General features: G+C 40.1%; 1 protein-coding gene across 5 annotated transcripts in view; it reads right to left on the reverse strand.

Annotated features, from left to right (window-relative positions):
• The window catches only part of LOC123746524 (tubulin polyglutamylase ttll-4), a 62,253-nt gene that overhangs the window by 12,930 nt on the left and 23,205 nt on the right, over positions 1-26,118 (reverse strand). For 2 of the 5 annotated variants that reach the window (XM_045728072.2, XM_045728071.2), the window contains exons 7-15: positions 19,381-19,558; positions 18,236-18,393; positions 16,667-16,782; positions 14,661-14,856; positions 14,434-14,529; positions 13,122-13,246; positions 11,340-11,461; positions 11,032-11,105; positions 6,085-6,119 (exon numbers count right to left, since the gene is read on the reverse strand). In XM_045728072.2, the coding sequence (XP_045584028.2) occupies positions 6,085-6,119; positions 11,032-11,105; positions 11,340-11,461; positions 13,122-13,246; positions 14,434-14,529; positions 14,661-14,856; positions 16,667-16,782; positions 18,236-18,393; positions 19,381-19,558 (1,100 nt within the window). Of the gene's footprint in view, positions 1-5,500; positions 5,615-6,084; positions 6,120-11,031; positions 11,106-11,339; positions 11,462-13,121; positions 13,247-14,433; positions 14,530-14,660; positions 14,857-16,666; positions 16,783-18,235; positions 18,394-19,380; positions 19,559-26,118 lie in introns of all 5 variants that reach the window. The other 3 variants (XM_069318313.1, XM_045728074.2, XM_045728073.2) reach the window with 2 other exon arrangements.

Raw genomic sequence — 26,118 nt, forward strand, 5'->3', positions numbered from 1 at the left:
TTTCCTGTCATCCACTTCACCTTTTTCATTTCCGAGTTGTCAGTTCCTCATCTAGTTTCCAACTTTCCTTTCATTTTGATCTCCCGTTGAACATTTTGCAGTTCCCTCTTCTGTAATTTGGTGCATTCTTTATACCAGCATTCGCCAACTGGTGGTCCGCAAGACAATTTTATTTGAGTATTGTATGTAACCATGTTCTTTATCTGTTATATTTAATGGCATCAAATAGTTTACTTTAATAACTATCATTTGTTGTTTGGTGGACAGCAGAATTGCCCGCTTGTATCCTCCCACATGCATCTTGTGTAAGGAGCTCATATATTTTACGTATTTCCATATGTGGATCATGCAAGGCTCATAAATCGTCTTGCTCTAAAATTATGTAGACCTGGATTGTATAACTTGTTCTTTTTCATATAAATGCTCGACACACACTCGAAACCTTTACCGGTGTGTGATGTCAGTGCGACTAGTCTGTAGTTCTCTGCCAGTGCTTTGCTATCTCCCTCGTGAAGTGGGGCAACGTTAAGAGTTTTAAGGAACTTGCAGGATGCCACTTGCCTTTTTCTAAGGCTTTTCTAAGGCTAAGGGAAGGCTTTTCTTCCACCTTATGCCCGAAACGCTTTGCGTAATAGTGGCTTTAGGCATTGTATGTACTAGCTCTACCTATAAGTCAACCAATCTTTGTAAAAAAATTTTGTATGCATGTACCTTACCTAAATAAACATTTTATTTTTTTTTTTTTTTTTTATATTGTCCCTGTCCTACTGATATTTTCACTTCTTTATACACAATGAATTCCAGGAACATGACCCCAGAGCTGAGTGCACTGCAATTTTTTTTTAATGCTGTGAGGTTTCTTGCAAGCAATATCTTAATATGGTCAAAATAGGGCACAAAATACTGAAACAATGTAAAAAGTAGTACACAAATACTATTAAAATTGTGCAAACAATGCTAAACCCATGGCAACAACCACTTCGTAAAAATCAACCCATGAATCAAATGAAATGCCCTTTTAGCAGCTCCCCAAACTACAAGCTGGTTCATACAAACATGGGGAGTTGCACAAGGCCTTTGAGACACGCTTGCCTACCACAAGTCAGGATTAAAACTGGTTTCTCTCGACAAAGGGAGGGGAGCTTTGACACGAGATGTCAATCACCCCCTCACACCCTAAAGAAAACTAAGTGCATCAAAACAAGGAAATGCTTGAAGAAAATATCATGCCTGACAATAATGAAGAAAATGATTGCTGCTGTTGTGCGCAAATTGTGATGTACAAATTGCTAACAAGTGGCAGCCTAGGACACCTGGGCTGTCGCTCCTGTCGCCCTGCCCCTTTACTCACGTCACCTACACTGAACCCACCTTCACCCCTCAGGAAGCAAGAGAACATGCAGGGAATAGGGAACTACTTAGTGGGGGGCCCCCCATATTTTAGACTGTCCATTTTTACCTCTATTTCCATGCTCAAGTCAAAGCAGCATTCTTAATTTACACACAAGGGTAGGACCTTCCACTCTTCCGTACCGACTTCTAGCCATCTCTCTTCTTATTTAATTCTTCTAAAACAGCACTTTCATTGTGCAATCCCCTTTCCTTATCAGATAAGGAAAAGGGTGCTTCATTACATTCAACACAATTTCTGCAGGGAGCTCTCTAAAACTTCTCGAGCTAACTCACTACCTTGGCAAGAGGCCTGCATATATACAAAAAAAAAAAGCAAATCAGAAAAAAATATTGCCAGGACTTGCCTGGAGAAAATAATACAAGAGGGTGGCAGCTTGAGTACGAGGGGAAAGGCACAAGTAAATGCAAATATCCAGGTGGATCCCAATTACAACTTTGAACCCAAACAAAAAGAAAGAAATACTGAGCAAGGGGGTGAGGACAGACCCTGGTTGACCGAGACCAAAATTTCAAGAAGCCTGTCAGAGCCTGGGAACAATCAGTGACAAAGCCAGAAAACTGTCAGGCACAAGACAACACAGAGGAGGGCAACGCAGGTGTTTGCAACCAGCTACCAAAAATCAGTATCACAACCCATAAACAAAATGTAGGAAAGAAATCAAATCTAGCAGGAAAAATAATTTAGATTTTTACTCGGCAGATTCTAGCGATAAAGGAGCTTCACGCACACTTCAGTTCAGTAATTTCTCCAACTCTGAATGGGGCTGTTAGTGTACAACAATATTCCACTCTAAGAGAGCACTAATGTCCTTAAATCTATCATTAGCGTGGCATCTCTTGTTTGGAGAGTTCTTGTTATCCAGCCTGTCATTTTTCATGCAATTATTGATGAATATAGAATTCCAAGTCTGGGCCTTGTGCAGTAGCCATGGATATGCTGTCTATGGCTACTTCAGTCAAACAGGGTTAGGGTACCATCTGATATATAGTTCGATGGTGATGTCACATTTTGTCACATTCACTGAAAACAGAATCGTACTGTAACCTCAGTATTTTGCTCATTTTGCTGTCAGTTGTGAAGGTTCTGTCACTCTTACACAGGGCCCAAAGCAGGATGTAGTTTTTGGTCCTAGATTTTGCATAGGAATAAAAGTAATTCGGATTCCTCTCGATCCGCTCATGGCCTTTTGCTCTCCAGGATTTATACGATTCTTGCAACCTTAGTTCAATCGTTTCAATTTCTCTACATAGCCTTCTTTGTCATTTTGATATTTAAAATGACAGTTAATTGGGTATTTAAGATGTTCTGCAATATGTTTTCTTCCCTTATAGAGGGAATGCCATTCTCATTCCAGTTTGCATCTTTTTCTCTTTCTCCTTAGGGGTATGTGACTTGCACACATTTCTAGTGCTATTCTCTCGAGTGATGATACTTATCTTGAGATGATTTCAGGGCTTTTTAGTGTCCCCGCGGTCCGGTCCTCGACCAGGCCTCCACCCCCCAGGAAGCAGCCCGTGACAGCTGACTAACATCCAGGTACCTATTTTACTGCTAGGTAACAGGGGGCATAGGGTGAAAGAAACTCTGCCCATTGTTTCTCGCTGGCGCCTGGGATCGAACCCAGGACCACAGGATCACAAGCCCAGCGTGCTGTCCACTCGGCCGACCGGCTCTACTCGGGACCATCACAGATAAGGTATTTACTCTGCAGCAATGATAATTTCCTTTGTTACCTTCGAGGACATAATTTTCTTTAAGGAGTTTGTTTTGTGCTTGTGCTTTCTTGTGAGTTTTGTTCTTGTTCTTAGTTGATCCCTGATCGCCAATTTTGTCTCCCCATTTCGAGATTCAAATTTTCGGTCCCTGCTCCTCCAGGATGCATGATTCAGTCTCATAGGTCTGGTGCAGCTCCCTAAGGCTTTGTGGCCCAGTGTTTAGCTCAAGAAGCTACTCAATGGGACTTCCCGAGAAATGGGTGGTGTGCCTATCTTACTCCGTTTTGGAGGTCACCGAGATTCAAAATACAGGATTCAAGACACTTCACTGTGCTTATTACACTTTTATCATTGATACATTTAATACTCTCCATGCAAAAATGTTCTTTTTAAATTATTACAGAAATATTTGTTGAGGGACATCAACTGTACATGTAAATATCATATCAAATAACCTATTTACACACATTATTCCCATCTTGTCATGCACTATAAAGTCCAAGATGCATTAACAAATATAAACCCATTAGGTGAACAAAACACAATTCTGAATGTAATGAAAAGCTCTTTTCTGGGAGGTGCCAGTAGTTCCCTGGTGCCTTGACTCTGGTACCACAAACACATCCACACAACTACCAGGTTACCAGGTGGACTTGCACACATCTACCAAATGCCAGGACCAATGTCTGGGGTGCTCGCTCCCAGAGGTGACAACAGCATTAGGACCCAAGATCGATCCAAAGCTAAATAAAACTGCCCAGAAACTATAGCTACAAAACAGACAACCCAAAACTGAGGAAAACCCCATTAAGTAAAGGCAAAACAAAACAAACAACGTGCTGGATTAACACGATGGAAATGCGGGAAGCAGTAGTACAGTATACCAATGTCAACACTATGCCATGATGCCACCCAGCTGGGTTGAAGTTCGGCAATAACTGCCTTGTCCAGCAAAATTCTAATGATAGTTTGAAAGAGAGATGTAGGCAGCTGGGAAGAAACCCAGAGCACCTGGTAATGAAGAAACAAGAAAGCCAAACATGGGCCCTGAATCAAAAAGACGCTGTCCCCAACTACATCACAGGAGCTTACCACCAAACCTCAAAGAGGAAGAGAAATGGCATCTCAGTCTGCACTGGAGCCAAACAAGCACCAAAGAACTACCTCAACCAGAAGCCAGAAAAAAAAAATCTGCCTAGATTGGCCCCAAGAAAGAGATTTGAAGGAAGTTCTTGCCAGTCAGTGCCCAATCTAAAGGAAACCGTAGCTAAAAAAAAAAAAATTGGGAAGCGAACGGTAAACCTAGCCGACTCCTCGAGATGATTTACGACTGCATGCCGGAAAGTTCGACATGCAGCATACAGAGCTGCCAAATCACAAAGGAGCAGAGCAAGAAGCTTGGGCAAGGCCTCTGAAGCAAATGTTGTGGTAGACACAGAGGAAGAATGAGAGAACGTGGGTTCTCTAAGTGTGAGAACCCACCTCAGCATCTCTGTAAAGTGAAGTTACAAAACTGAGAAACCTCGGCTAAACAGGTCCATGCCTTATGGTCCGCCAAGACTAAAACCACCAAAATTCTGTAAATTGGATATGGGTCTGCCAGGAACTCCCTATCACAGGGAAGACAAGAACCAAATAACATCCATTAAGTGCATTTAGAGAGGATCCCCTCAAAATCAAGTTGAATATTGTGTCAGACACTCCAATCCATAAGCTCAAACGACAAAAATGAGCCCATTTCTCCAAAGAAAGAAATTGCTTTTTTTAATTGCAAGGTTGCATTTATTAAATTGCATTTAACAGATACAACCTTGACAGCCAACTACAAGTCTGATACAATCGTGGTTGTGGATTATGGAACAGATCATGGTCCCCTTCTCATCCATGCCCTTGCAGACGAGTAATGTGATTGGTACTTGGCACACTATCTTGAGGTTATCTTGAGATAATTTCGGAGCTAAGCATCCCTGCGGCCCGGTCCTCAACCAGGCCTCCTTTTTGTTACACACCCCCAGGAAGCAGCCTGTAGCAGCTGTCTAACTCCCAGGTACCTATTTACTGCTAAGTAACAGAGGCATCACGGTGAAAAAAACATTTTGCCCATTTGTCTCCGCCTCCACCGGAGATCGAACCCGGAACCTCAGGACTACAAATCTGAAGTTGCTGTCCACCCAGCTGTCAGGCGCCCGCACACTAAGTTGCAAGGCAAACAGTTCAGACTCCTAGAGGACCTCCGGTACCACCTGTAGGTACACTTTGGTACTAGCATTGGACTTGTTGATATTGGGCATATTACCACTTTCCTTGTTTCAATTGCCTCTCTAATGAAGATTTAGCACCTTGCTTCCCTCACCTCAATGAACATACGTACCAGATTCAAGTCCTGGTATTTGGTATGGCTGTGCGATTTCAGAGGCCTAGTAGTTTTGATGATGACTCTGGTACCAGAGCTCCAGCCAAGAAAAGTAGTTTTTTTCAACTGACCCTAAACAAAAGAAATATTTTCTAAAAAAATTGGCCACTGAAATTTTAGCGGCACAATTGTCATTTTATTATGTATCATCCGTATCCTGCCTAAAAAATATTAAAAATAAAAATTCAAACCCCCAACACTTTTTATATAAAGGAAATTCAACCCAAATTACATACATTTTTGCAGATGGAGAGTTACAATAACGTGGCTTTAGATATAATGCCCAAACCACACTCCAGAAAATGAAGAGAAGACGACGTTTCGGTGGTCCGAGACGGACCGAAACGCTGTCTTTTTCTATACTTTCTGGAATGTTGTTTGGACATCACACCCATTTTTGTTGATCTTGCTGCATTTTACTCACAGTATTCAGCCTGCAAATCAATCCACATCCTAGCTACTGCTGATCAAAGTATACTCCAGCTCCAGGACACACAACATGACCCCCTCTGTGACACCATCTGTCCCCCTTTATGACCTACCTGGAGGAGATTTTGAAGCCGCCTGAGACAGTGACCTGAAACACCACAACCTTAAGGTCAGTTGTGTTGGTGGAAGTCTCACTGTGCCCACAAATTGTCTATTTCAGGGACAACATTTTGTCATGGCTGCCTTTAAATTCAACCCGTTCCCGCACTTTCTTACAGTCAATATTGACTTATTTAATAAGTGCATATGCGACATACTAATTTAGTGAATATTTTAGTTTACCTTGAAAAGCTTCATAGAAAACATTGACCTTAAGTGTTTAGGTAAGGTCGGTGTTTTCTATGAAGCTTTTTAAAGTAAACTAAAACATTCACAATAAATTAGTATGTCACATATGAACGTATTTAATAAGTCAATATTGACTATACGAAAGTGCGAGAACGGGTTGTTAAATTTGAGGAACCAATTGGCGCCCACTAGAATTTAAAGACCAAGAACCAAGTGACAAAACCCTGACCCTTAAATAGTGCCTTTGTAAGAAATCACAACATATCACTTTGCTTTGCAAAGCCATTTAAATAATCTTTTTATCTAATTAGTACACAGATTAGGGTGCAGGAGGTATACATAAAGGCTGTCAGACCTTTAACATTGTGACAATGGTGACAAATTTGCAGCAAGAATTTATGCATGTTAAAATCCATATTCTAATGACTTGGTTAAAAGGTTATGAATTTTGAAAGGTCCTATTTAAGTTTGTTTTCTATAAATAAAAGTTATGCCATGACTATCATATCTAAGAAAAGAACAACATTCATCACAAAACATATAATATAGCATTAAGTGAAATGAAAACTTTCTGATAAGTGCCTTGGCAATTCCCTAGAGCTCAATTTGAAGACCCAAAACTAACCTACACCAACTTCCACCAGATGGCAGTGCCACACTGCTTGCAGGTCAGACGATTCAGCCAACCAAACTTTATTCCGAACCTAGTTGGACACTAATTTGCGAGGAGAAAGAAGAAAAACCAGGAAATGGGGAGCTAACAAGGTGCTGCTCAGAAAATGGCTTAAATCTTTATTTCTCCTAATCTTTTATTTCTGAGCTAGCCCTCAATAACTGCCCAGTGTTCTGACCACAGTGCATGTAATCAACCTGTGCAACAGCAGGAAAAACATGTATTGCAACAGAGTACTCTCCCTTGATGTAAAAAAAAAAACTGCTGAAGGAGTTTGATAAATAAAACACGCTAGAGGAGTCTCCCCTTGGGTGCTATTGGAATACACAACCGAGCTTAGTACCTCTTGAATTTCAAGTACACAGGCTAGAAAAACAACAAGGAAAGACCAGCAGAAAACCACAAGAGCCACTGAGAAATATATTTGGACCAAATTCCTGATAACAGGAAAGCATTTGAAGAAAACACAGGTTCAGACACTGAGCTCAAGTGATAAAACTCCACAGCTGGGCTTGCCTCCGTGGAGGTATTTTTCCTAAGCAAGAAGGGAAAAACAATCCAAGCAGGAAGAACTGGGGAAAACCCAAACCCTAAGAGAAGAAATAACAACCCAACCAACCCATGAGATAAGAGAGGAAACCAGTCACCACACACACTCCCAATTGGAAACAGGGTGACAAAGAAAGAGAAGCCTCCATATTTACAGCAAAGGGAAGAGAGCATCTGCAAAACCATAGGAAAGGCACGTTGATAACCACAAGTGATGGAACACAAAGTGGGACTGTCAAGTGAACACAGGTAACATGCAAGTGAGCCCATGGTGCCAGAACCCAGAGAACAAGACACCACTAAAGCCAGACACAACCACAAGTGCAGACAATTGAAAGCAAACCACAGAGCTCAATGGAGGACGAGAGGATAGCAGAGTACTCCAAAAACCACTGCCACCTCATGAACCAAAAAGTGCACCTGTTGGCACAAAATGTCCCCAGAACCTAAAGCACCTAGGGGCCCCAGCCATCAACCCTCAAATCGAAAGCCAAGGTGACCGGAACAGTATGAAACAGAACATAAGAACAAAGGGAACTGCAGAAGGCCTATTGGCCCAAACGAGGCAGCACCTATTTAAAACCATTCAATCCCACTCATGTACATGTCCAACCCACGTTTAAAACAATCGAGGGACCCCCAATTCCACCACATTATGCGGTAATTGGTTCCACTTTTGATAGAGTTACATAGATGATAGAGCCACAAGACACGAGCTAGACGGCGCCGAGACAGCAAAGTCAAACCACGAAAGGGATCCGGGAGCCATGATTAGCAAGAATCCAAAACCAAAAGATCAATGCATGAATATTCGTAACAAGGCAAACAGGCAAACAGAAGTGGATATAGATATCACAAAATGAAGCCCAAAGGCCATAGAGGACAGTGACAACAAAATGACAAGATAAACAGAACCACCCAAAGAAATATGAGTGCACAAGAACAAAGCCAAGAGAGTAGATGAAAGAGACATCAACAAGCCTCCAAACAAGCACTCAAAAGGCCTACAAAGAATTAAACATCCCCACAAGGCAGAAGTGAAACATCAGTCGAGGTTGGTGGTGGCAGAAAATAAGAAACACACATTCTTGAGGCCCAAACCAAGCTCAACCAAGACCTAATGAAGCCAGAGCACTCGGCTCAAATGAAGACAAAATGCCACCTTGAACAAGTGTCAATATAATGCCTTCAGTTAAAGACCTAATAAATAGACCTCGCTGGTTAAGTTTAGAGGAACAAGACATTGATAGTGATCATGACTGGGGAGGCACCAGTCTGCTGAAGATGGTCCCACAGAAAGGCAGACATTAAGAGAATAAAGGAGGCCTGGAATCCAAGTCCAAAGCCAATTACATCAATGAGGAAGGCACCAACAGTAGGAGGAGCCTTGTGACCTACATCATGTCACAAAACAAAGAATAAACTAGGAAAGAGAAACTAGGCTCCAACACCACTGTCACATCCCCCAAGGGAACTCTTCACAACCAAGGGTTCTGGGTCCAATTCCTGTAGTGGAAGAGTTGGATGGGAATGTTTTCTTTCACCTAACAAACAGCTACTCAGGAATTAGGAAATTGTGGGTTGCATCCTCATGAAATCTAGAGAGACCTCGATAAGTCAAAGTACAGGTTTCCTGTCCCAAACAGTGGGAAACCAAATCAAGAAGATCCTACATTAATACCTAAGGAACTAGAGAGGCTCCAAGTCAAGGCCACTTGAGGTGGAGGCCACAGAGGTGAAGACAGGGAAGGAGCATGAGTAGATTCTGAGCAACAAACCAAACCTCTATCTTAGAAGGAAAAACAACAGGATACACTCCATATCACCACAGCCTTAAAATCCTCCTCATAAAGGGGGCGACACACCTCTCGCAACTAAAGTCGCCAAAAGCCAGTACTACGAAGTACAGTACATACAAGGAGGGGTAGAGCAGCCCAGTAGCCAACCAAGACATTCAGTGAGAAATGTCACACACACCTCTGGATAAACAAAAACCTTTGAACCCAGCAGCTATCTTCTTAAGATTATCTCGAGATGATTTTTTTTTTTTTTTTTAGTGTCCCCGGGGCCCGGTCCTTGACCAGGCCTCCACCCCCAGGAAGCAGCCCATGACAGCTGACTAACACCCAGGTACCTATTTTACTGCTAGGTAACAGGGGCATAGGGTGAAAGAAACTCTGCCCATTGTTTCTCGCCGGCGCCCGGGATCGAACCCGGGACCACAGGATCACAAGTCCAGCATGCTGTCCGCTCGGCCGACCGGCTCCCCGACCTTATGTTGCCTTTGTTGCCATAGCAACAAAGGCAACATAAACATCCAGCCAAGTCTGCCAACACTCTCTCAGCCCTGGCAGATGCAAGTATCATAACCAAATTTTAGTGTCAGTATTCACAAGGTCAATACAAATCCAAAGTCCTGTTAGTTCTTGCAGATGTGTCTTTCATACCAAAACCAATCCACCACAGAGCAACTGAGAGTTAGCTGGGAAAAGTGTCACATTTTAGATAAAAAAAAAAAAATGCTGCCAATGTGCCAAGTTTGAGTAACTTGGTATATCCAGCTATGCCCAATCTCCATTATTCCTCTGTACTGCAAGGATAGGTTGGTAGACGCTGCATCATAAGCCAATAGGACATTAGCAGATTCCCTTATTCATATTTCATCTTACCATAAATACTGGGCTTGTCATAAGCTTACAGTACAAATCGAGACTTGTCAGTACACCCTATGTCAACCTTGCAGTTCCCACAGCTTTGGTGAATTCACACAATCCCTATATATACTTTGGAAGTGTCATTGTGTCATGACACCTCAAAAATATCCTGAATCCTATAGCACCATGAAGGAGGGAAAAGGCAATGCTGAATTTAGAGATGCAACTCGAAATTACCAACTATTTTGAGAACGTGGATTGCTCCCATTTATTGGTCATGCATATAATGAATCTAGAATATGTACAACACCTGGAAGCCCGCTGATAACTGATAGCCCAGTTACCATCTCTCCTTGACATAAGACTGCCATCAACACCTATCAGTGATGCGGTGATCTGAACCCGACAACCTCCCACTACCACTTCCGCAAACTAACACCACATCCACGTCCAACTTCATCTCGCCTCCATATGAGAATAGTTTACAGAACTGCTGAATAATCAAACTTGACTGACTCTTGCAGAAAACTTCTATGAATTCCTCTAGTACATAAAATTAATTTAGATAGGTGTCAAAATAAAAACAGGAATGCGAGGCATCGGGAATGTATCCAATTTTTTTTTATCCATGCTGCTTAGCATTTAATTTTTGTGTTTATTTTCTGGACTGCATTTTCCACTCCGATCAAGATTGTGGTGTATTAACAAACGCCTACTTTGCATAAAACCAAAAAGTTTATGTAATATTAAAGCAACTGCCAAGTTTACCTGAGTATTTGTAACAAATGAGAATACTACAATGTAAGAGCAACAGTTAGTAAATACAGTTCCCATACCTTTGGCATCTTGAAGGTAGGAGGCACTCGAAGATGAAACTTTTCTGCACACAGGCTTTCTAATCGTTCAATTGCTGAAAAAAACAAGTCATTTCAAGTCATTAGTGTTTGATACTTTTAACTTTCATTACACATTCTTCTTATAAAAAATCACAGATACATATGCATACACACACATACACAGGCATGCACACCCACCAACAACCATCCCTCACACAGTATACATAATATTTATAATGGCTGCTTTGACAAAAAAATTAAATCTCAATTTGTGTATCACCCAAAAAAATAAAACTAAATCAAAATACCTTTTTCTTTACAGCTGGCATATGCATTCTCCCAAGCATCCATAAGCCTGTTGTAATAGCGTGGCTTATCCAAAAACCCAAAATAAGGGTAAGTTTCTGCAGTAGGAAAAATGCGCATGAATCTGAAAAAATTATTTTTAATTAGTTTGGACGTTCCTTAATATATTAATGTGCACTTAGAATGAATTATTTCACAAGGAAGCTCTTACTTTGAATATGAACTGTTCATAGGAGAGTCACAAGTAGGACTGGTAGTATGTAATGGGAGAAGTAACTGTACCATCCAGTTTCCGATATCACAACTGTGTAGTTAATGAAGTGTACAGAACTAAACCACAAAACTGCAAGGCTCTTCATATGTACTTTATTAAGCTAATGAAATTGAAAGGTATCCAATACAAACTAATTACATTAAATATTAGAAATAAATCTTAAAATACACATTTTTATTATCAAATATCAGGTGCTAAATTTTCTTTAATTTTTGAACATTCGCAGGTGAATGTACAGTCCTCAAATAGTAAAATGATACAGTGATATACACATAGAAAAATGCAATACAAGTAAGAAATAATGTGCCAGATACTGGTATCACCCAGGTGCTGATATTCAGCCACAAACCAAGTGCAGTACAGTACATTTACCTCCAAAACCATTTAAAATACCACCAACGCATATTGACACCAAGCTACCTTAAACATCATCAGATCTCCACGGGAGACATCTCCCGTCACGCAGGGTGCAGTCGCACCTCCATAGATCTCCAATATCATCTATTGATACTGGTAATGGCTCAAAAGGGCCACCACTTACGGGCTATTCGTGCCCGTGCCACCTTTTGGGTGGCTTAATCTTCATCAATCAATCATCAGATCTCAACAGTCAATGGGTCCAAAAGTTACAAATCATTGTGTTAAGGCACTATCATAGTGGCAGAGATTATTAACCCTTGGAGTGCATATATTAATCCCTGGGGTAATGGGGTTATCATAGGTTTATTTTAGTTATCATCACCCAGTTTTTAAACAAATTAATCAGTATGTAAATGTTGCTATAATACATCTATATGGATGCACTGTTATGTTTTAACTACTTGCTTTAGATGAGGATATCTTGTACAATAAACTTATCATAAATCACAATTTGGTGTCAAGACTGACGTTTGAATATTCTTGGATAACATTATCAATTAGTATAGCAATGAGGGGTGTACTAGACATTTCCTTTGTGCTGTCGCAGGAATAGATTTACACGAGATACAGGTGCACGTATCATACTCTAGGCCAAAATATCATAATCACTATTGTTGTTGTGTATAAATAAGTTATTGTACACATTATGGAAACAAAAGTCAAACCTCAAAGATCTAATGCCTCTACTTGAAGAAACAGTTCACAAACTAAAGAGATTCTGTCCAACAGGAACAACCTCGTCCCGGAAACTCAATTTCTTTTCAGGGACTTGCTTATCACTGGCCACTAACTACTCCAGGAATATAATCTTATTTATTAGGAAATACAACTTAAGAACAAGTAATGTATATAATAGCATAGCGAGTCTACAGCATAGAATGCAAGAATATTTGTCTGGATATCCAGCTGGGAAACTCCCAGCTGGATATTCCCAGCTGGATATTTGCAATAATAAAGGAATTAATGTCACAAACAGATGGCTTACTGACAGGCATTTTGAGTCCTAATGAAGTCAGCTCTATGTTGCAAGAGTTGTGTGTTGGTAGAGATTTTGAGCAGAGATACTAACAATCGCAGCAAATATACTCACTTTCCAGCTCTCTGCAACTCGTCCTCTGCTGTCAAAAGATGCCGGACATCATCGGAGGTTAGATTTTCTATGGTGGAGACTAAATACTCGCTACGTGGCATACCATTCACTTGTATGTGTTTCACCTGTTAAAAAGATTAAAGTCTCTATCATACTAATAGCAAAATTACATTAGGAGGAAATCTTACACTAAATTCAAGTATTACACCCAAAAATTTAATTTCAGCTACATATGTATACCCAAAGGTTATAGCAATTATACTTTGAGCTGAATCAAAAAATTCTTTCAAATATTGGATTTCAAATTTATAAAAATTATCATATTTTTTGCAAAGTACTAAAGAATATCTGAATTAAGACAAGACCATAAGAACATAAGAATGAAGGTAACTGCAGAAGGCCTATTGGCCCATACGAGGCAGCTCCTATTTAGATCCACCCAATCTCATTCAAGCACATGTCTAACCTACGCTTGAAACAATCAAGGGATCCTACTTCTGTTGTTAAGCGGTATTTGGTTCTACAAATTAACAACCTTGTTACTGAACCAGTATTTACCCAGATCTTTCCCAAATCAAAACTTATTAAATTTATACACATTATTTCATGTTCTGTCTTGTGTTGATACTTTTAATATCCCCCATTGTTATGTCTATTCATCCACTTGTACACTTCTATCATGTCACCCCTAATTCGTCACCTGTATAGAGAATGTAATTTAAGCTTTGTCAATCTTTCTTCACATGCCTTGTTTCTAATTTGTGGGATTAACTTTGCCATCCTACGCTGAATGCGTTCTAGTGAATTTATATCCATTTAATATTATGGCGACCAAAACTGAACTGCATAATCTAAATGAGGCCTAACCAGAGCAAGATATTATCATTAACAAGACATTATCATTATTTTCACACACTTTTGTTGCATTAACATCCATGAATCTTCTCAAAAACTGTATCGACTGCAGCATGTACAACTGATAAGGAATGTTCCTATTATATCAATTTATAATTATGCAGTATAATAGTTAGTCATATAGAGAAATCCAGAATAAGTAATGATTTCCCATTTTCAAGTTACTGTACTAATAAAGCACTACCCTCTCGACTCTAAATAACAAGCCTATTAATTGCTGCAAATTAATTTACATTTCCTACCCTTTATTACCATCATTACTATCTACTAAAGGTGCCATTTTAAATGCAAAGCTGTAGTTCCTGGGCATCATGAAAATTATACTCATTGTCTTTCACACCACCACAAAGTAAATGTTTTACCTAGCCCATTGAGATGCATCTTAGGAGCAACTGACCTGTTCTTCTGGTGTTAGCAGTCTTGTGTATAACCGGCGATCCAAGCACAACCCAGACACTTTATCATCAAGGTTGAATTCTCCTAAAAGATTCATCTGAAAGCAATATTTATTATAGTGGTTAATTATACTGTGGTATATCATAATATTTTATATAATATATTACAATATATAAACAGGACTTGTATACTATATCGCAAGATTTCATTAAATCATTTCAACTGTACCTGCTGTTGTTGACTAAGTTTATCGGGAATATGGAAAGCCACCATGTTCAGAAGGTCGGCAATAAGTGGGCCTTTCACCGAATGGTCCAATGGTGACGCTGAATGCAGTGAAGGAGAGATGTTTACTTCCAAAAGCCACGGTCTGAGACGTTCATCAATTATAACATCAAATCCAAACAATTCATGACAAGAGTACCTGCAAAGGCCAAGGGATATTAGAATTTGACAGTTGTAGTTCAAGTGATTGACATAAAAACCTAAGATAATTCTATGGTTTGATCGCGTGAAGAAAGGTATCCTGGTGAACTAGATCTCTTAATATGAATAAGTAGTGTAAGTAGTACACCAGGTGCAGTTCACATGTCTTTAGTGAATAGAGGGTATAAGAAATACACCTTGTTGTATTGAGTGAAGATTTGTGCAATGAATGCAAGCTAATGCAAGGGTAAATAAAGGCTAATGAAATTAAACTTCAATTGTTGCAATGTGGTGCTTTCCTAACACGTGACTTCGGGGAAATTAGGTTTAGTTCTTATGCCCCACTTCTATTACCAGTTATCTTGAGGTTATCTCGAGATGATTTCGGGGCTTTAGTGTCCCCGCGGCCCGGTCCTTGACCAGGCCTCCACCCCCAGGAAGCAGCCCATGACAGCTGACTAACACCCAGGTACCTATTTTACTGCTAGGTAACAGGGGCATAGGGTGAAAGAAACTCTGCCCATTGTTTCTCGCCGGCGCCTGGGATCGAACCCAGGACCACAGGATCACAAGTCCAGTGTGCTGTCCGCTTGGCTGACCGGCTCCCTCAGCCGGTCAGCCCTCTCTCTCCCTCCCTCCCTCCCTCCTGTAGTTTAATATTGACATCATCTATGCATTGGTCTCACTATGTTAGATAGGTTGTTTGGGTTCAGATGTTTCTGGTTCAGCAAAATAGTTGCATTTGTTACATAGCAGCAGATATTTGTCCAATTACCCTACTGAAAACATCCAATTTTGTCCTGGCAATATTTCTCATTTGGTGGAAGCATGTTGAAGAGCCTTGGGCTATTCATGTTCTGATGTTCATAGTGTTTTCTCTGTGCTTATGGCATTACTATCACAGAGCTAATCCAATGCTTTTAATCATACCTTTCTAGTATATTTTACTGTGCCCTTGGTCTTGGTTTTACTTGGTCATGTCTGAAGACATGACCAAGTATTTCTCACATAATATTGTAATCACTCTCGTCTCCTTTCCAGAGAGTACATTTCAAGTGCTTTGTAACATTCCACTAATTTAGGGGCTTTATTTTTCAGTGTGTGCAGTGTATGTTCTCAGTGTTCCTTCTATTTCAGAAATCTTTCCTACAGCCAATGGAGAGAAAAATTTGTTTAATATGCTTTTTAACAATATTAGATTTTTTTTTTAAGTGAACATAGTTCCAAAATACTGACCCATCTTAATGGTTAATTAGGAAAAAAAAAACTAAGGACTGTAGTGATGCAGATCTTGACAAACTCGAGGAGTGTGCAGATAAATGTTTGATAAAATTCAATGCAAATAAATGTAAGGCAATAAAGATGGGATAGAGATGAGAGATTTGTAGGTAACTACACCATAAGGGGGAAAAGGAATTACATGAAATAAGAAGCCATACATGGTAGTAGTAGATGTAATGCCAATACTAATACCATAAACTCACATCAACAGAATAATGCCAGCAAACATAAGAATTCTTACATTTAAGAATGTAAACAAAAAGGTTTTCAAAAAGAGGACGGGCAAGAGGACATTAAGGGAAGCTGTATATATAATCGAATCACAGACATGTACTCTTTTGGCAGTTTTACTTGGTTATAGGGTTAATCTTCGCCCAAGTCCAGGAGTACCCTCTCTCTAGTCTCGTCTTCTGGTGTGTGGGTTTGATCATATCTACAGCCACATTACTGTGACTCATCATCTGCACATACTCTTCTTATCTTGAAGATATCAACAACATGTGAAACAAGATATTCAACAACCTTACCTGGATCGAACATTTTTCCTGGTGCGCACCACAATATCGTGCTCCCCGCTCACCACAGTCTTTATCACTAGGTCAGCAATTCGAGTCCACAGAGCTGATGTGTCGACACCTCTGGCCTGAAATAAAACGTGTAGTCCATCAGTATTAGCAATGGACGATATGGAAGAAAATGCAGAATAGAACCAGTGAAGAGCAGGGGTGCCATAGGCACAATCAGAGAACACTGTATAAACATCAGAGGTCCACGGTTGTTCAACACCCTCTCAGCGAGCATAAGAAATATTGCCACAACAACCGTGGACATCTTCAAGAGGAAACTAGATTGTTTCCTCCAAAGAATACCGGACCGACCGGGCTGTGGTGGGTATGTGGGCCTGCGGGCCGCTCCAAGCAACAGCCTGGTGGACCAAACTCTCACAAGTCAAGCCTGGCCTCGGGCCAGGCTTAGGGAGTAGATCTTAAAGAACCCCATCAACCAAGTAATGGCTCAAGTTCAGACATAACTATTATAAACATGGTACTTTTAATTCCTTTCAATTATCTACATCTGGATTAATTTGGGACAGCTGAAATGCATTTCTAGTTATTGTATAAGCAAATATACTAGACCATATTAAACAATATGTACTGAGCAATTTATCAACATACTGCATGATAATGATGATGATGATATTTTATTATATATATATATTTATTTATTATTTATTATTTATTTATTTTTAGGGGTACCACCACTGGTGCAATTGAAGGGACCCACATCCTCAAAGAAGAAAATAAAGTGTGTTCAGAGAAGACCTTGTGGATTCTCACTGAACACTGTAGCACATTCAATATATATCTTTTTTTTTTTGGTAATTGTGTATAGTTTTCAGTTATTAATGTCTAATGATAATAATTTCAGAGATAGCTTGGGCGAAAAATCCTCATTTAATCGAACATTTCTGTTCCAATGAACGATTTACACATTACACAGCACCTAATAGGGGCCTCGTAGCCTGGTGGATAGCGCGCAGGACTCGTAATTCTGTGGCGCGGGTTCGATTCCCGCACGAGGCAGAAACAAATAGGCAAAGTTTCTTTCACCCTAAGTGCCCCTGTTACCTAGCAGTAAATAGGTACCTGGGAGTTAGTCAGCTGTCACGGGCTGCTTCCTGGGGTGTGTGTGTGTGTGTGGTGTGGAAAAAAAAAAAAGTAGTTAGTAAACAGTTGATTGACAGTTGAGAGGCGGGCCGAAAGAGCAAAGCTCAACCCCCGCAAAAACACAACTAGTAAACACACAAACTGTTCAGACTATAGAGGAATTCTTAGGAGTGCAATTCATTAGAGCAAGAACCCCCCTTTAACAAGATTAAAAAAAAAAATTATAATCGGTTTTAAACAATTTCATAACCTCTACATTAAAGCTAAGCCTGTGAGTTACCACCCCTACAAGCTTAATACCTGTTTGATACCTGCTTGATGGGGTTCTGGGAGTTCTACTCTCCAAGCCCGGCCCGAGGCCAGGCTTGACTTGTGAGCCTTGGGCTGGGAAAGCAAGCAGGGAAATTCTCCACTAATTCAATAACTTACCTTCAAGTAACCCCAAAGAGACTTTATAGTCCACTTGTGTCCCTGACACTGTCCAGCATCAACATTGTGTGTGTATGACGAGGAGGACTTGTTGACGCTGTAGTTTGTCAGGTGCATGTATCGGTCATTCAAGCTTGTGGATGCATTATTGTATTGTACTGAAAAAATAAAATGGTGGAAACTACATGCATTTTAAATACAAATTCCCATTCCCCTATGCTAGTATATCTCAACAGAGATTTATTAGTATATTATACAGTAATTTATCTCAATATATACATACATATTCCTATATTCTTTCAATTTATATGCAGTAAAAAGTATCGTAACCATTACATTGCAATATTTGATTAGTGAAACAAATTAAGGTAATTTGCTGCAATAATGAACTTTTCTCTTCATGCCTAGAAAATAATTTCAAAGTACAGTACTTTGAAATTATTTTGACTTGACTCTGCAACGTTTGACTTGGACTCCAGGCCTTCAAAACTGATATCTAGACTTGGTACATGCTGCTATCTCCTGATAACTGAATTATACGTCAAGCCAAACTGTACCATCTGACTAGTAACCCACACATCCAAAAAGGAAGAACCGATGATGTTCCGGCCCATTCTGGACCATAATCAGGTCGTGTAGTAACTGAAAACACTGTTGAAGTGTTTACATCACGGCTTACAATCGTTTGTCTTATTACCTTCAGATACTTTATTCACTTCAAGAAGTTGCTAGATTTGGTGTACTTAAAACTTACTATTTATTGCCTATTTAACTTTCTTACTATTAACTAACTTACTATTCTTGCCTATTTATTGCCTTTAACTCCTTGCCTCATCACAATCGACTTGAGAATGGTCCAGGACGGATCGAAATGTCGTCATCCCTTCACTTTCTAGTGTGTGGTTTGGTCAACATAAAACTTACTAATAAGGCTTTTTTCTCGATTTTAAGCCTATATCTGATAGCCAAGTTCTCCTTGCCTTAGAGAGCCAGATTCTAATCATAGACCTAGTTAAACAAAGCTGCATCTCAAGAGGCCTGGTGAATTTCCCCAAGGCATGGCTGGACCAGGATTAAACTAAAAGGCTACTAAGAAGGCCCTCCTAGAAAAATATATTTTTAGACCAAATAACCTTGTAACTCACCTGAGGCAAATCTAACAAGTCCATCTTGATAGAGATATATTCTTAATGGATGGAAGGATGTTACTAATACATAAATACGGATGTCAAATTTGGTATCGTTGATGAGGTATGGGCGGCTAATATATCTCTGAACCACTACGGGTGAATCAGTAGGCACTTGTGACCACTTATGGACAACCTGAAACGAGAAAAATATAACAGTAAGGACTCGGGAGAGTGACGATCATAATGGATCCAATGGAATCCTTTCATATAAAAGCTCTAGATCTTGTTTTTTATGTAGGAAATAGCACATGTATAAAAGTTAATGGTGTCAAAATAAGTGACAGGTTTCCTATAGGAATATGTCACAGTTATGTTAGGTACATATTGTATTGGAAATGAAGAGGTCATGAAGGATGTCAAGGTTTCAAAGTTGGAGAAGGATGCAAACCTAATTACACAAAATTCACATTAGAAATGGATCTCATCATGGAGAATGAAGTAAGTAAATGTCACATTAAATTTGCAGCAAATTAAGTATTTCTTTCAGAATACTGAGACACCGAGAATATGTGTACGTCACTTCTGACAAACACTATCATATAAATGTAACAAATATAAATACATACCCACTCCTTACTCCCAACACCCGCCAGCCCCCTCCCAACACCCGCCAACATTCATCAACCCCCTCCAAACATCCGCTAACCCTCTAGATGCCTGCCAGCAGATAACAGAGGCAACTAGGAATAAAAATACTTTGCCACACAAGGAATATAACTGACTGCAAAGATAACAAAGTCTGCTTGAAATATATTCCTTTACAGAAAATCGAAAAGACAGCAAACCTTGAAAGAACACAAACAACACTATAAAAGAATGAAATGAGTAACAAATGCTTGACAATGACAAAAAATGACAAAACATTTATGAAATCCCAAACATAATGAGGCCATGATTACCTGCCTCAATAAACATGAAAGTGGAAGATCCAGACAGCCTCTTTATGAAAAATACCCACAACTTGGACTATACAACTGAAATAAGCATGAAAACAGAAGACTTTTGAAGGAGTAATTGACAATATGGCCATGAACTCAGCAGTGGGTCCCAACTCCTGGAACTCCATACTTAGGGAGAAAAAAAGTTTCGATACCGACAAGATATCAAAATCAATGTTAGAAATAGCTCCACTCTACAAGGAAGTTAGCAAAGTACTGCAGTGCCTAAATATTATAGACCAGTTGCACTAACATCACACACAATTCATGTTTTGAACAAGTGATTAGGAATCAAGTCTCCAATTTTATGGAGAAAATTGATCTTCCCAACCCAGGTCAACATGGTTTTAGTGGGAAGATCCCATCTTTCACAACCATTGACAAAATAATTGAGGCATTAGAGGAAAAAATGCTCTTGTTGTTTACAGGGACATTGCAAAAGTCATTTGACTGATGTGACCATGGAATGATAGCCCATAGTGCAGTGCAAATCCAAAAGTGGTAAGGAAGACACGATTGAGAAAATACCCAAACCAGGGAAGAATGGGACTGGGCCAAAGAGTATCCCATACAACAAAGTACACCACATGCACATCTACTGGCAAAGCCAACTGGACCCGACTTAATGGCTTACTGTGAAAGGGCCAGAGCAAAGTACCCCAAGCAGCCAACTTAATAACACAAGAAATGCTCTAACCAGAAAAAAAGAAAGAAGAGATGCAGCAGTTAAGAAAACTGGTATTCCCCGACACCTATATCTCGACCAAGAACAGAACCTTACTGCAACAAAATACAACCAAGAGGTGGCAGCCAAAGAAAATAAAGAAGACAGCCGCCTTAGTGTATATATATAATAAGACACAGGAGATGGACTACATGAAAAGGAATCAAGCAGTTAAATACGAAAGGGAAAACGCTCACCAGCATGCCAATCATACCAAAATGAAGGTAGCCATCACCTCCCAAAAAAGCCACAAGCAACTTGGGCAGCACCACTGCAAGTACGAGGGCTGCATCTCCCACCACCAAAGTCGATACATCCAAGCCACCCTGGTGAAAACCTTTAAACCACAGCCCAGAACATTCAAGACACCTGGGAAATGGAACCCACCACATGTCATTTGCATCATCAGGTACAGCAAAAGCAGGGCAAGCCCCTAGGGATGTAACAAGGCAATGTCCTTGTTATCCAGAAGGAATCTCACACCACAATCAAAAAGAAGAAGCAGAAAGAGAGGTCTTGAACTTGAAGGAGTTGAAACAATACTCCAAACCACCACAAGCTTCGGAAACTTCCACACATACAACAAATCCAAGGACTAACAAAATCCACAAATGTATATACAGAGGAATAGCCACAAAAGGTAACAGCGACCAAGAGATGAAGGGCACCCACATACTGACCCCAGCCCCACTGGAAAGTCTTCAATTTCCAGTGAGGTGTAAATGCATCTGGCATTGATCCTTGGCAGAGCCAGTATCCATGCAAGATGCCTGTGATGTTCATCCCCTCACAGGGAAGGATCCATGCTTCAACCTTGTGTAAACACAAAGCCCCCAGAACTGATGGACCCCTGATGGGAAAAACACTGGGTTAACTGCCTGTCACCAACAAGGAATGGCAATTTCCAGAGATGGAACCCAATCCCCAAACCTTCCAACCATGACATCAGGACCTGAAAATGGTCAGAACCTGGTTAGAAGAGAAAAATGGGCCAGCACACAACACCAGCTAGGTCAATAAATTATTACTAAATCAATCGGCATAAACTTAAACACAAACTCAGTGAGTGCAGATTCAACAAGCATATCACAGCCAAACCACATCAAAGACCTGCAGGAGTTTTCCAGGCCCTGATGGTGAAAACATGACAAGGACATCAGGTATAAGTGGCCATTCCCCCAACATACTCCAAAGCAACAGAGTAGAAGCCTGCCTTTAAAAGACAAGCATGGGTAACTATTGTGGGCCTGCAAGTAATCATGACTTCCCCAACAATGAACCTTGCAGAAGAGCCACAGCCCCTCCACAGGAGGCAGACATTCTTAGGGTTGAAAATGGCTAAAGTGACTATAGGAGCAAATACTAATTTTGCCTCACCAGACTGAAAAGCAACACCAGGCAGTGCAACCATCTGGAGGTGGGCAGTTGCTAATAAAGAATTAATTATCCAAATACCAAGTGCTTCATTTTCAGAGTTGTTTAGATTTGCCTCGCTGATGTCTGTTTTGTTTCACTCTTATCTGGTGGCTTATTTTTCAGTTGGGGAAATAAAAAATCCCATGCTCCCTGTGCCTCTGTGAGGGGGCCAGATTTTAGCCTCTGCTCCCCCAGTAGGCTTTAAATGGCTCACAAGGGCTGATGTGTCCGATACACTTGGAGCTATCCAGGCGGCTACCAACAGGGAGCCACCTTGGAGCCCTCCCCATGAACAATTTACAGTATTCTCACAAATTCATGAGATATTCTTAGTGAAATCTCATCAGTACCATGAATTGCAAAAGTCAAGATAAGGCAAGCCCAAGATAAGGCAAGCCCAAGATAAGACAAGCCCGAGATAAGGCAAGGCTACACCTCAACAGCAACAAAGCCAGACAGGTGTATGCGCGCACACAAAAGTCTAGGCTCGCTCATCCCTGACAACTCCAGAGATGCTTACGTGCCCATAAAACAAATTGATGCAAAACTAAAGGATGTTTAGCAGAATGTTTTGAATTATTGAGGACAGGAATAATTGAGGTTAAGCTTATTGTTGTCCCTCCAGGAAAATGACCGACCTTCCCTAGAATGTAACGAACAATAATCTTTTAACTTCCAGGTACATATTGAACAAAGGCATCAAGAGTAAGGAAACGTGACCAAACATCTCGACCTGCCACGAATTAAATTTGGGTTCAATCTGTTGTGGCAAGTTAACTTCTACGAGTAAATTACCGAGTACAGTAATAACTTTGAGAACTCGGCCTCAAGTGCTGCAAGTTTGTGCACAGTCCAAAGTAGAATATGTAATTTAAGCACTTTTACACACACAACCAGGCTACTGGGCTACCCACAACTGTTCTTACTCTTAAACTAAAGAAAAAGTACATTAAAAGGTAAACTTGTCGAAGAATCTTTGAAACCTTTCATCACCAAGCAGGTAGCGAGGCAGTTGTAACCAATTCCAGTCAACCAAATCTCTCAACGTGACAGGATTTTTAACAGACATGACCTAGGAGGTATAGGCTGTTATGTCCTCTGGCACATCTTGGTCACAGAAAAGCTCAAATTACAGCAATAACAGCAGAGTAACCCCTGCTAGTTCAGTACTCACATTCAAGGTTTAAAAGACACAGCGGATTACCTCAAGAGGTAAAAATAGCAGACTAACTGACAAATCAATTCCGAGCATGTAACTGTTGTGGAAGTCCCGGTCGAGACTTCATTCATAGAATTGGCATTAAATTTCTTACCTCCATGGTGAGGGATCCTTCAACCACAACACCTTAAGGGCAGGCTCACAATCTCAGTTCGGTCCCCAACACACAGTAGTAGGGGGTACCTTTCTCAGTGATCCAGCAGGTTCAAAGTGCTTGTCCCTAGAGGATCTTCCAGGGGAAGACTTGTGAGCCTGGTCACCAACCACACAAGCCTCAGGGGGGAGAAGAAAACTTCCATGAGGGTTTGGATCAACCTTCACTTCCCTGCGCACCATCCACCGCGGAGCCCCACAAGGGTAGATTGAATGGCTGATAAAATAATTTCTCTAGCACCACACTGGTGAGGTCATTAGCGCCGAATAAATACAAATATTGTATGGCAAAATATTAACAACTCAAATTTGGAAATAAATACTAGAACAGTAAATATTCACCAGGATTAGGACTGAATACTGTGTACAGTACAGCACTCCCAATCAAATGGACGCTGGGGATCAAATGTTCTGTCCAAAATTTCTGTTCTGTTCTGTCCCAAATTCCATTGCACCTACTGTCAGAATAGGCTCAACCATTTTCCTTTTTCATTGTTACCGTTAACAATATAAAAAATATTTACACTGCTAATGTTATAACCCATCAAAAACATGTATTTATAAATACAATACAGTGCACCTTGAAAAATCTAAATTTCTATATAACAAATCTCTCATTTTCAACATAAAATTCACCCACTGGTTTTCCCTCCAAAACTTGTATTTCTCAGAAAAAATCCAGATTCTGGAAAATGAGAAGAAAACCAGATTGGCAGTTCATCACCAAGTAATTTCCCTTAAACTTTACTTTTTTTTGCTAAGTTTGCTTTTTATTTGTAAATAATATTCAAAAACTAAACAAAAAGAGGAGGAAGATGGAAGAACAAAAACATGGAAAATGTATTGGAGGGGACCCAAAAATCTCGTCTAGTGTGTGTGTGTGCTTTTCTCCAAGGCTATGAGTCCCCTTCTTCCAGTCAGAGGTGGTTACCCCCTATATTTTATTCGGAACATTATTTTACAAATGCTTTGCCAAGTGTTTACCGTACAATAACTTATCCACAAGAGTATGTTGAGGCGAGTTTTCTGTGGTGTCCAGACATACTGTGATAGCGCGCACACCTACCATGTGTTTTCCTGGTGTGATTGACTTTCATTACTCAAGCATTTTCATTGACTTTTCTCTTGATATATTGCTATTTGCAAGTAAAAACTGTTGTTCAGCAAGACTAGTATAGGTACATTACTCAAAGGTAAAAAAAAAACTACCTTACTATGGATAAAAAGGCCGAGTTAATAAAGAAATGCAATTATGGCTGTGGAGGTAAGTGGCTAGCAGAAGACTATGGCTTTAGTACTAATGCCATTTGATAAAAGAGAGAGCAAAGCAAACAGAACATGTAGTTTGAGCAAGACAGATAATAGTGCTAAGAATAGTAATACTGAACTGAAACCTTCTAAGTACAGTACATACAGCACAGTACAGATTCAGATGGGTTATAAAACATTATAGCCTGGGACTGGCTGTTGGCAGTGCACAGTTACAGCCCGTACCTGAAGTAATGGCACGAAGCAGTGGCAGTGAAAACATCAAGGAGGTTGCAGAAATTTATACCAGATAGTATTACATACCATAGTAACAAATTTTGCTGCCACTGATTACCTACCTACCTTGTGATGGTTCTGGGTATCAATGTCCCCGTGGCTCACAGTACGACTTATAAATAACAGTCCAGTTTATCGAGTATCCTTTGAGGTGTTTCTTGTGTGCTTTCAAAATCATAGTTTATATATCATGTCAAAATATATACCGTACAAGTATATATTATATCATTTACTATAAAAAAATAATTTGGTAATAGCCAAACAGGTAATTTTGTTTTAAGTCCAGATTTCAAGTAAATCCAAGCAGAGTTTGTAAAGTTATTATCCAGATTTGAGGGTGCACTGTACTGCATTTAAGAATAAATTTATTTACTTGTCACTGGAGTGAAGTAATTAAAACAGCATTTTATGTAGTAAAATACCTCTTTCTGATGGTACATTCAGATAGCTCCACACATCTCACCACGACCTTGCAAATCACTAAATGCTTACTGGAGACCAAAGCCAAATTCCTGGTCCATTCAACGAGGCACAGAAAAAATATGGATGCCAGCTCATCTTAACCGAGATAATAAGCCATCACAGTCATAACAAAGCAGACAGCATGGTAAATATGAACAATTCTAAATACTGTACGAGATACAACAGTTAGGTCCATTCTTCCATTAGTTACACTCCACCACCACCAACAGGTGGCA

The sequence above is a fragment of the Procambarus clarkii genome, chromosome 90, assembly GCF_040958095.1.
Source record: "Procambarus clarkii isolate CNS0578487 chromosome 90, FALCON_Pclarkii_2.0, whole genome shotgun sequence".
Classification (NCBI taxonomy): domain Eukaryota; kingdom Metazoa; phylum Arthropoda; class Malacostraca; order Decapoda; family Cambaridae; genus Procambarus; species Procambarus clarkii.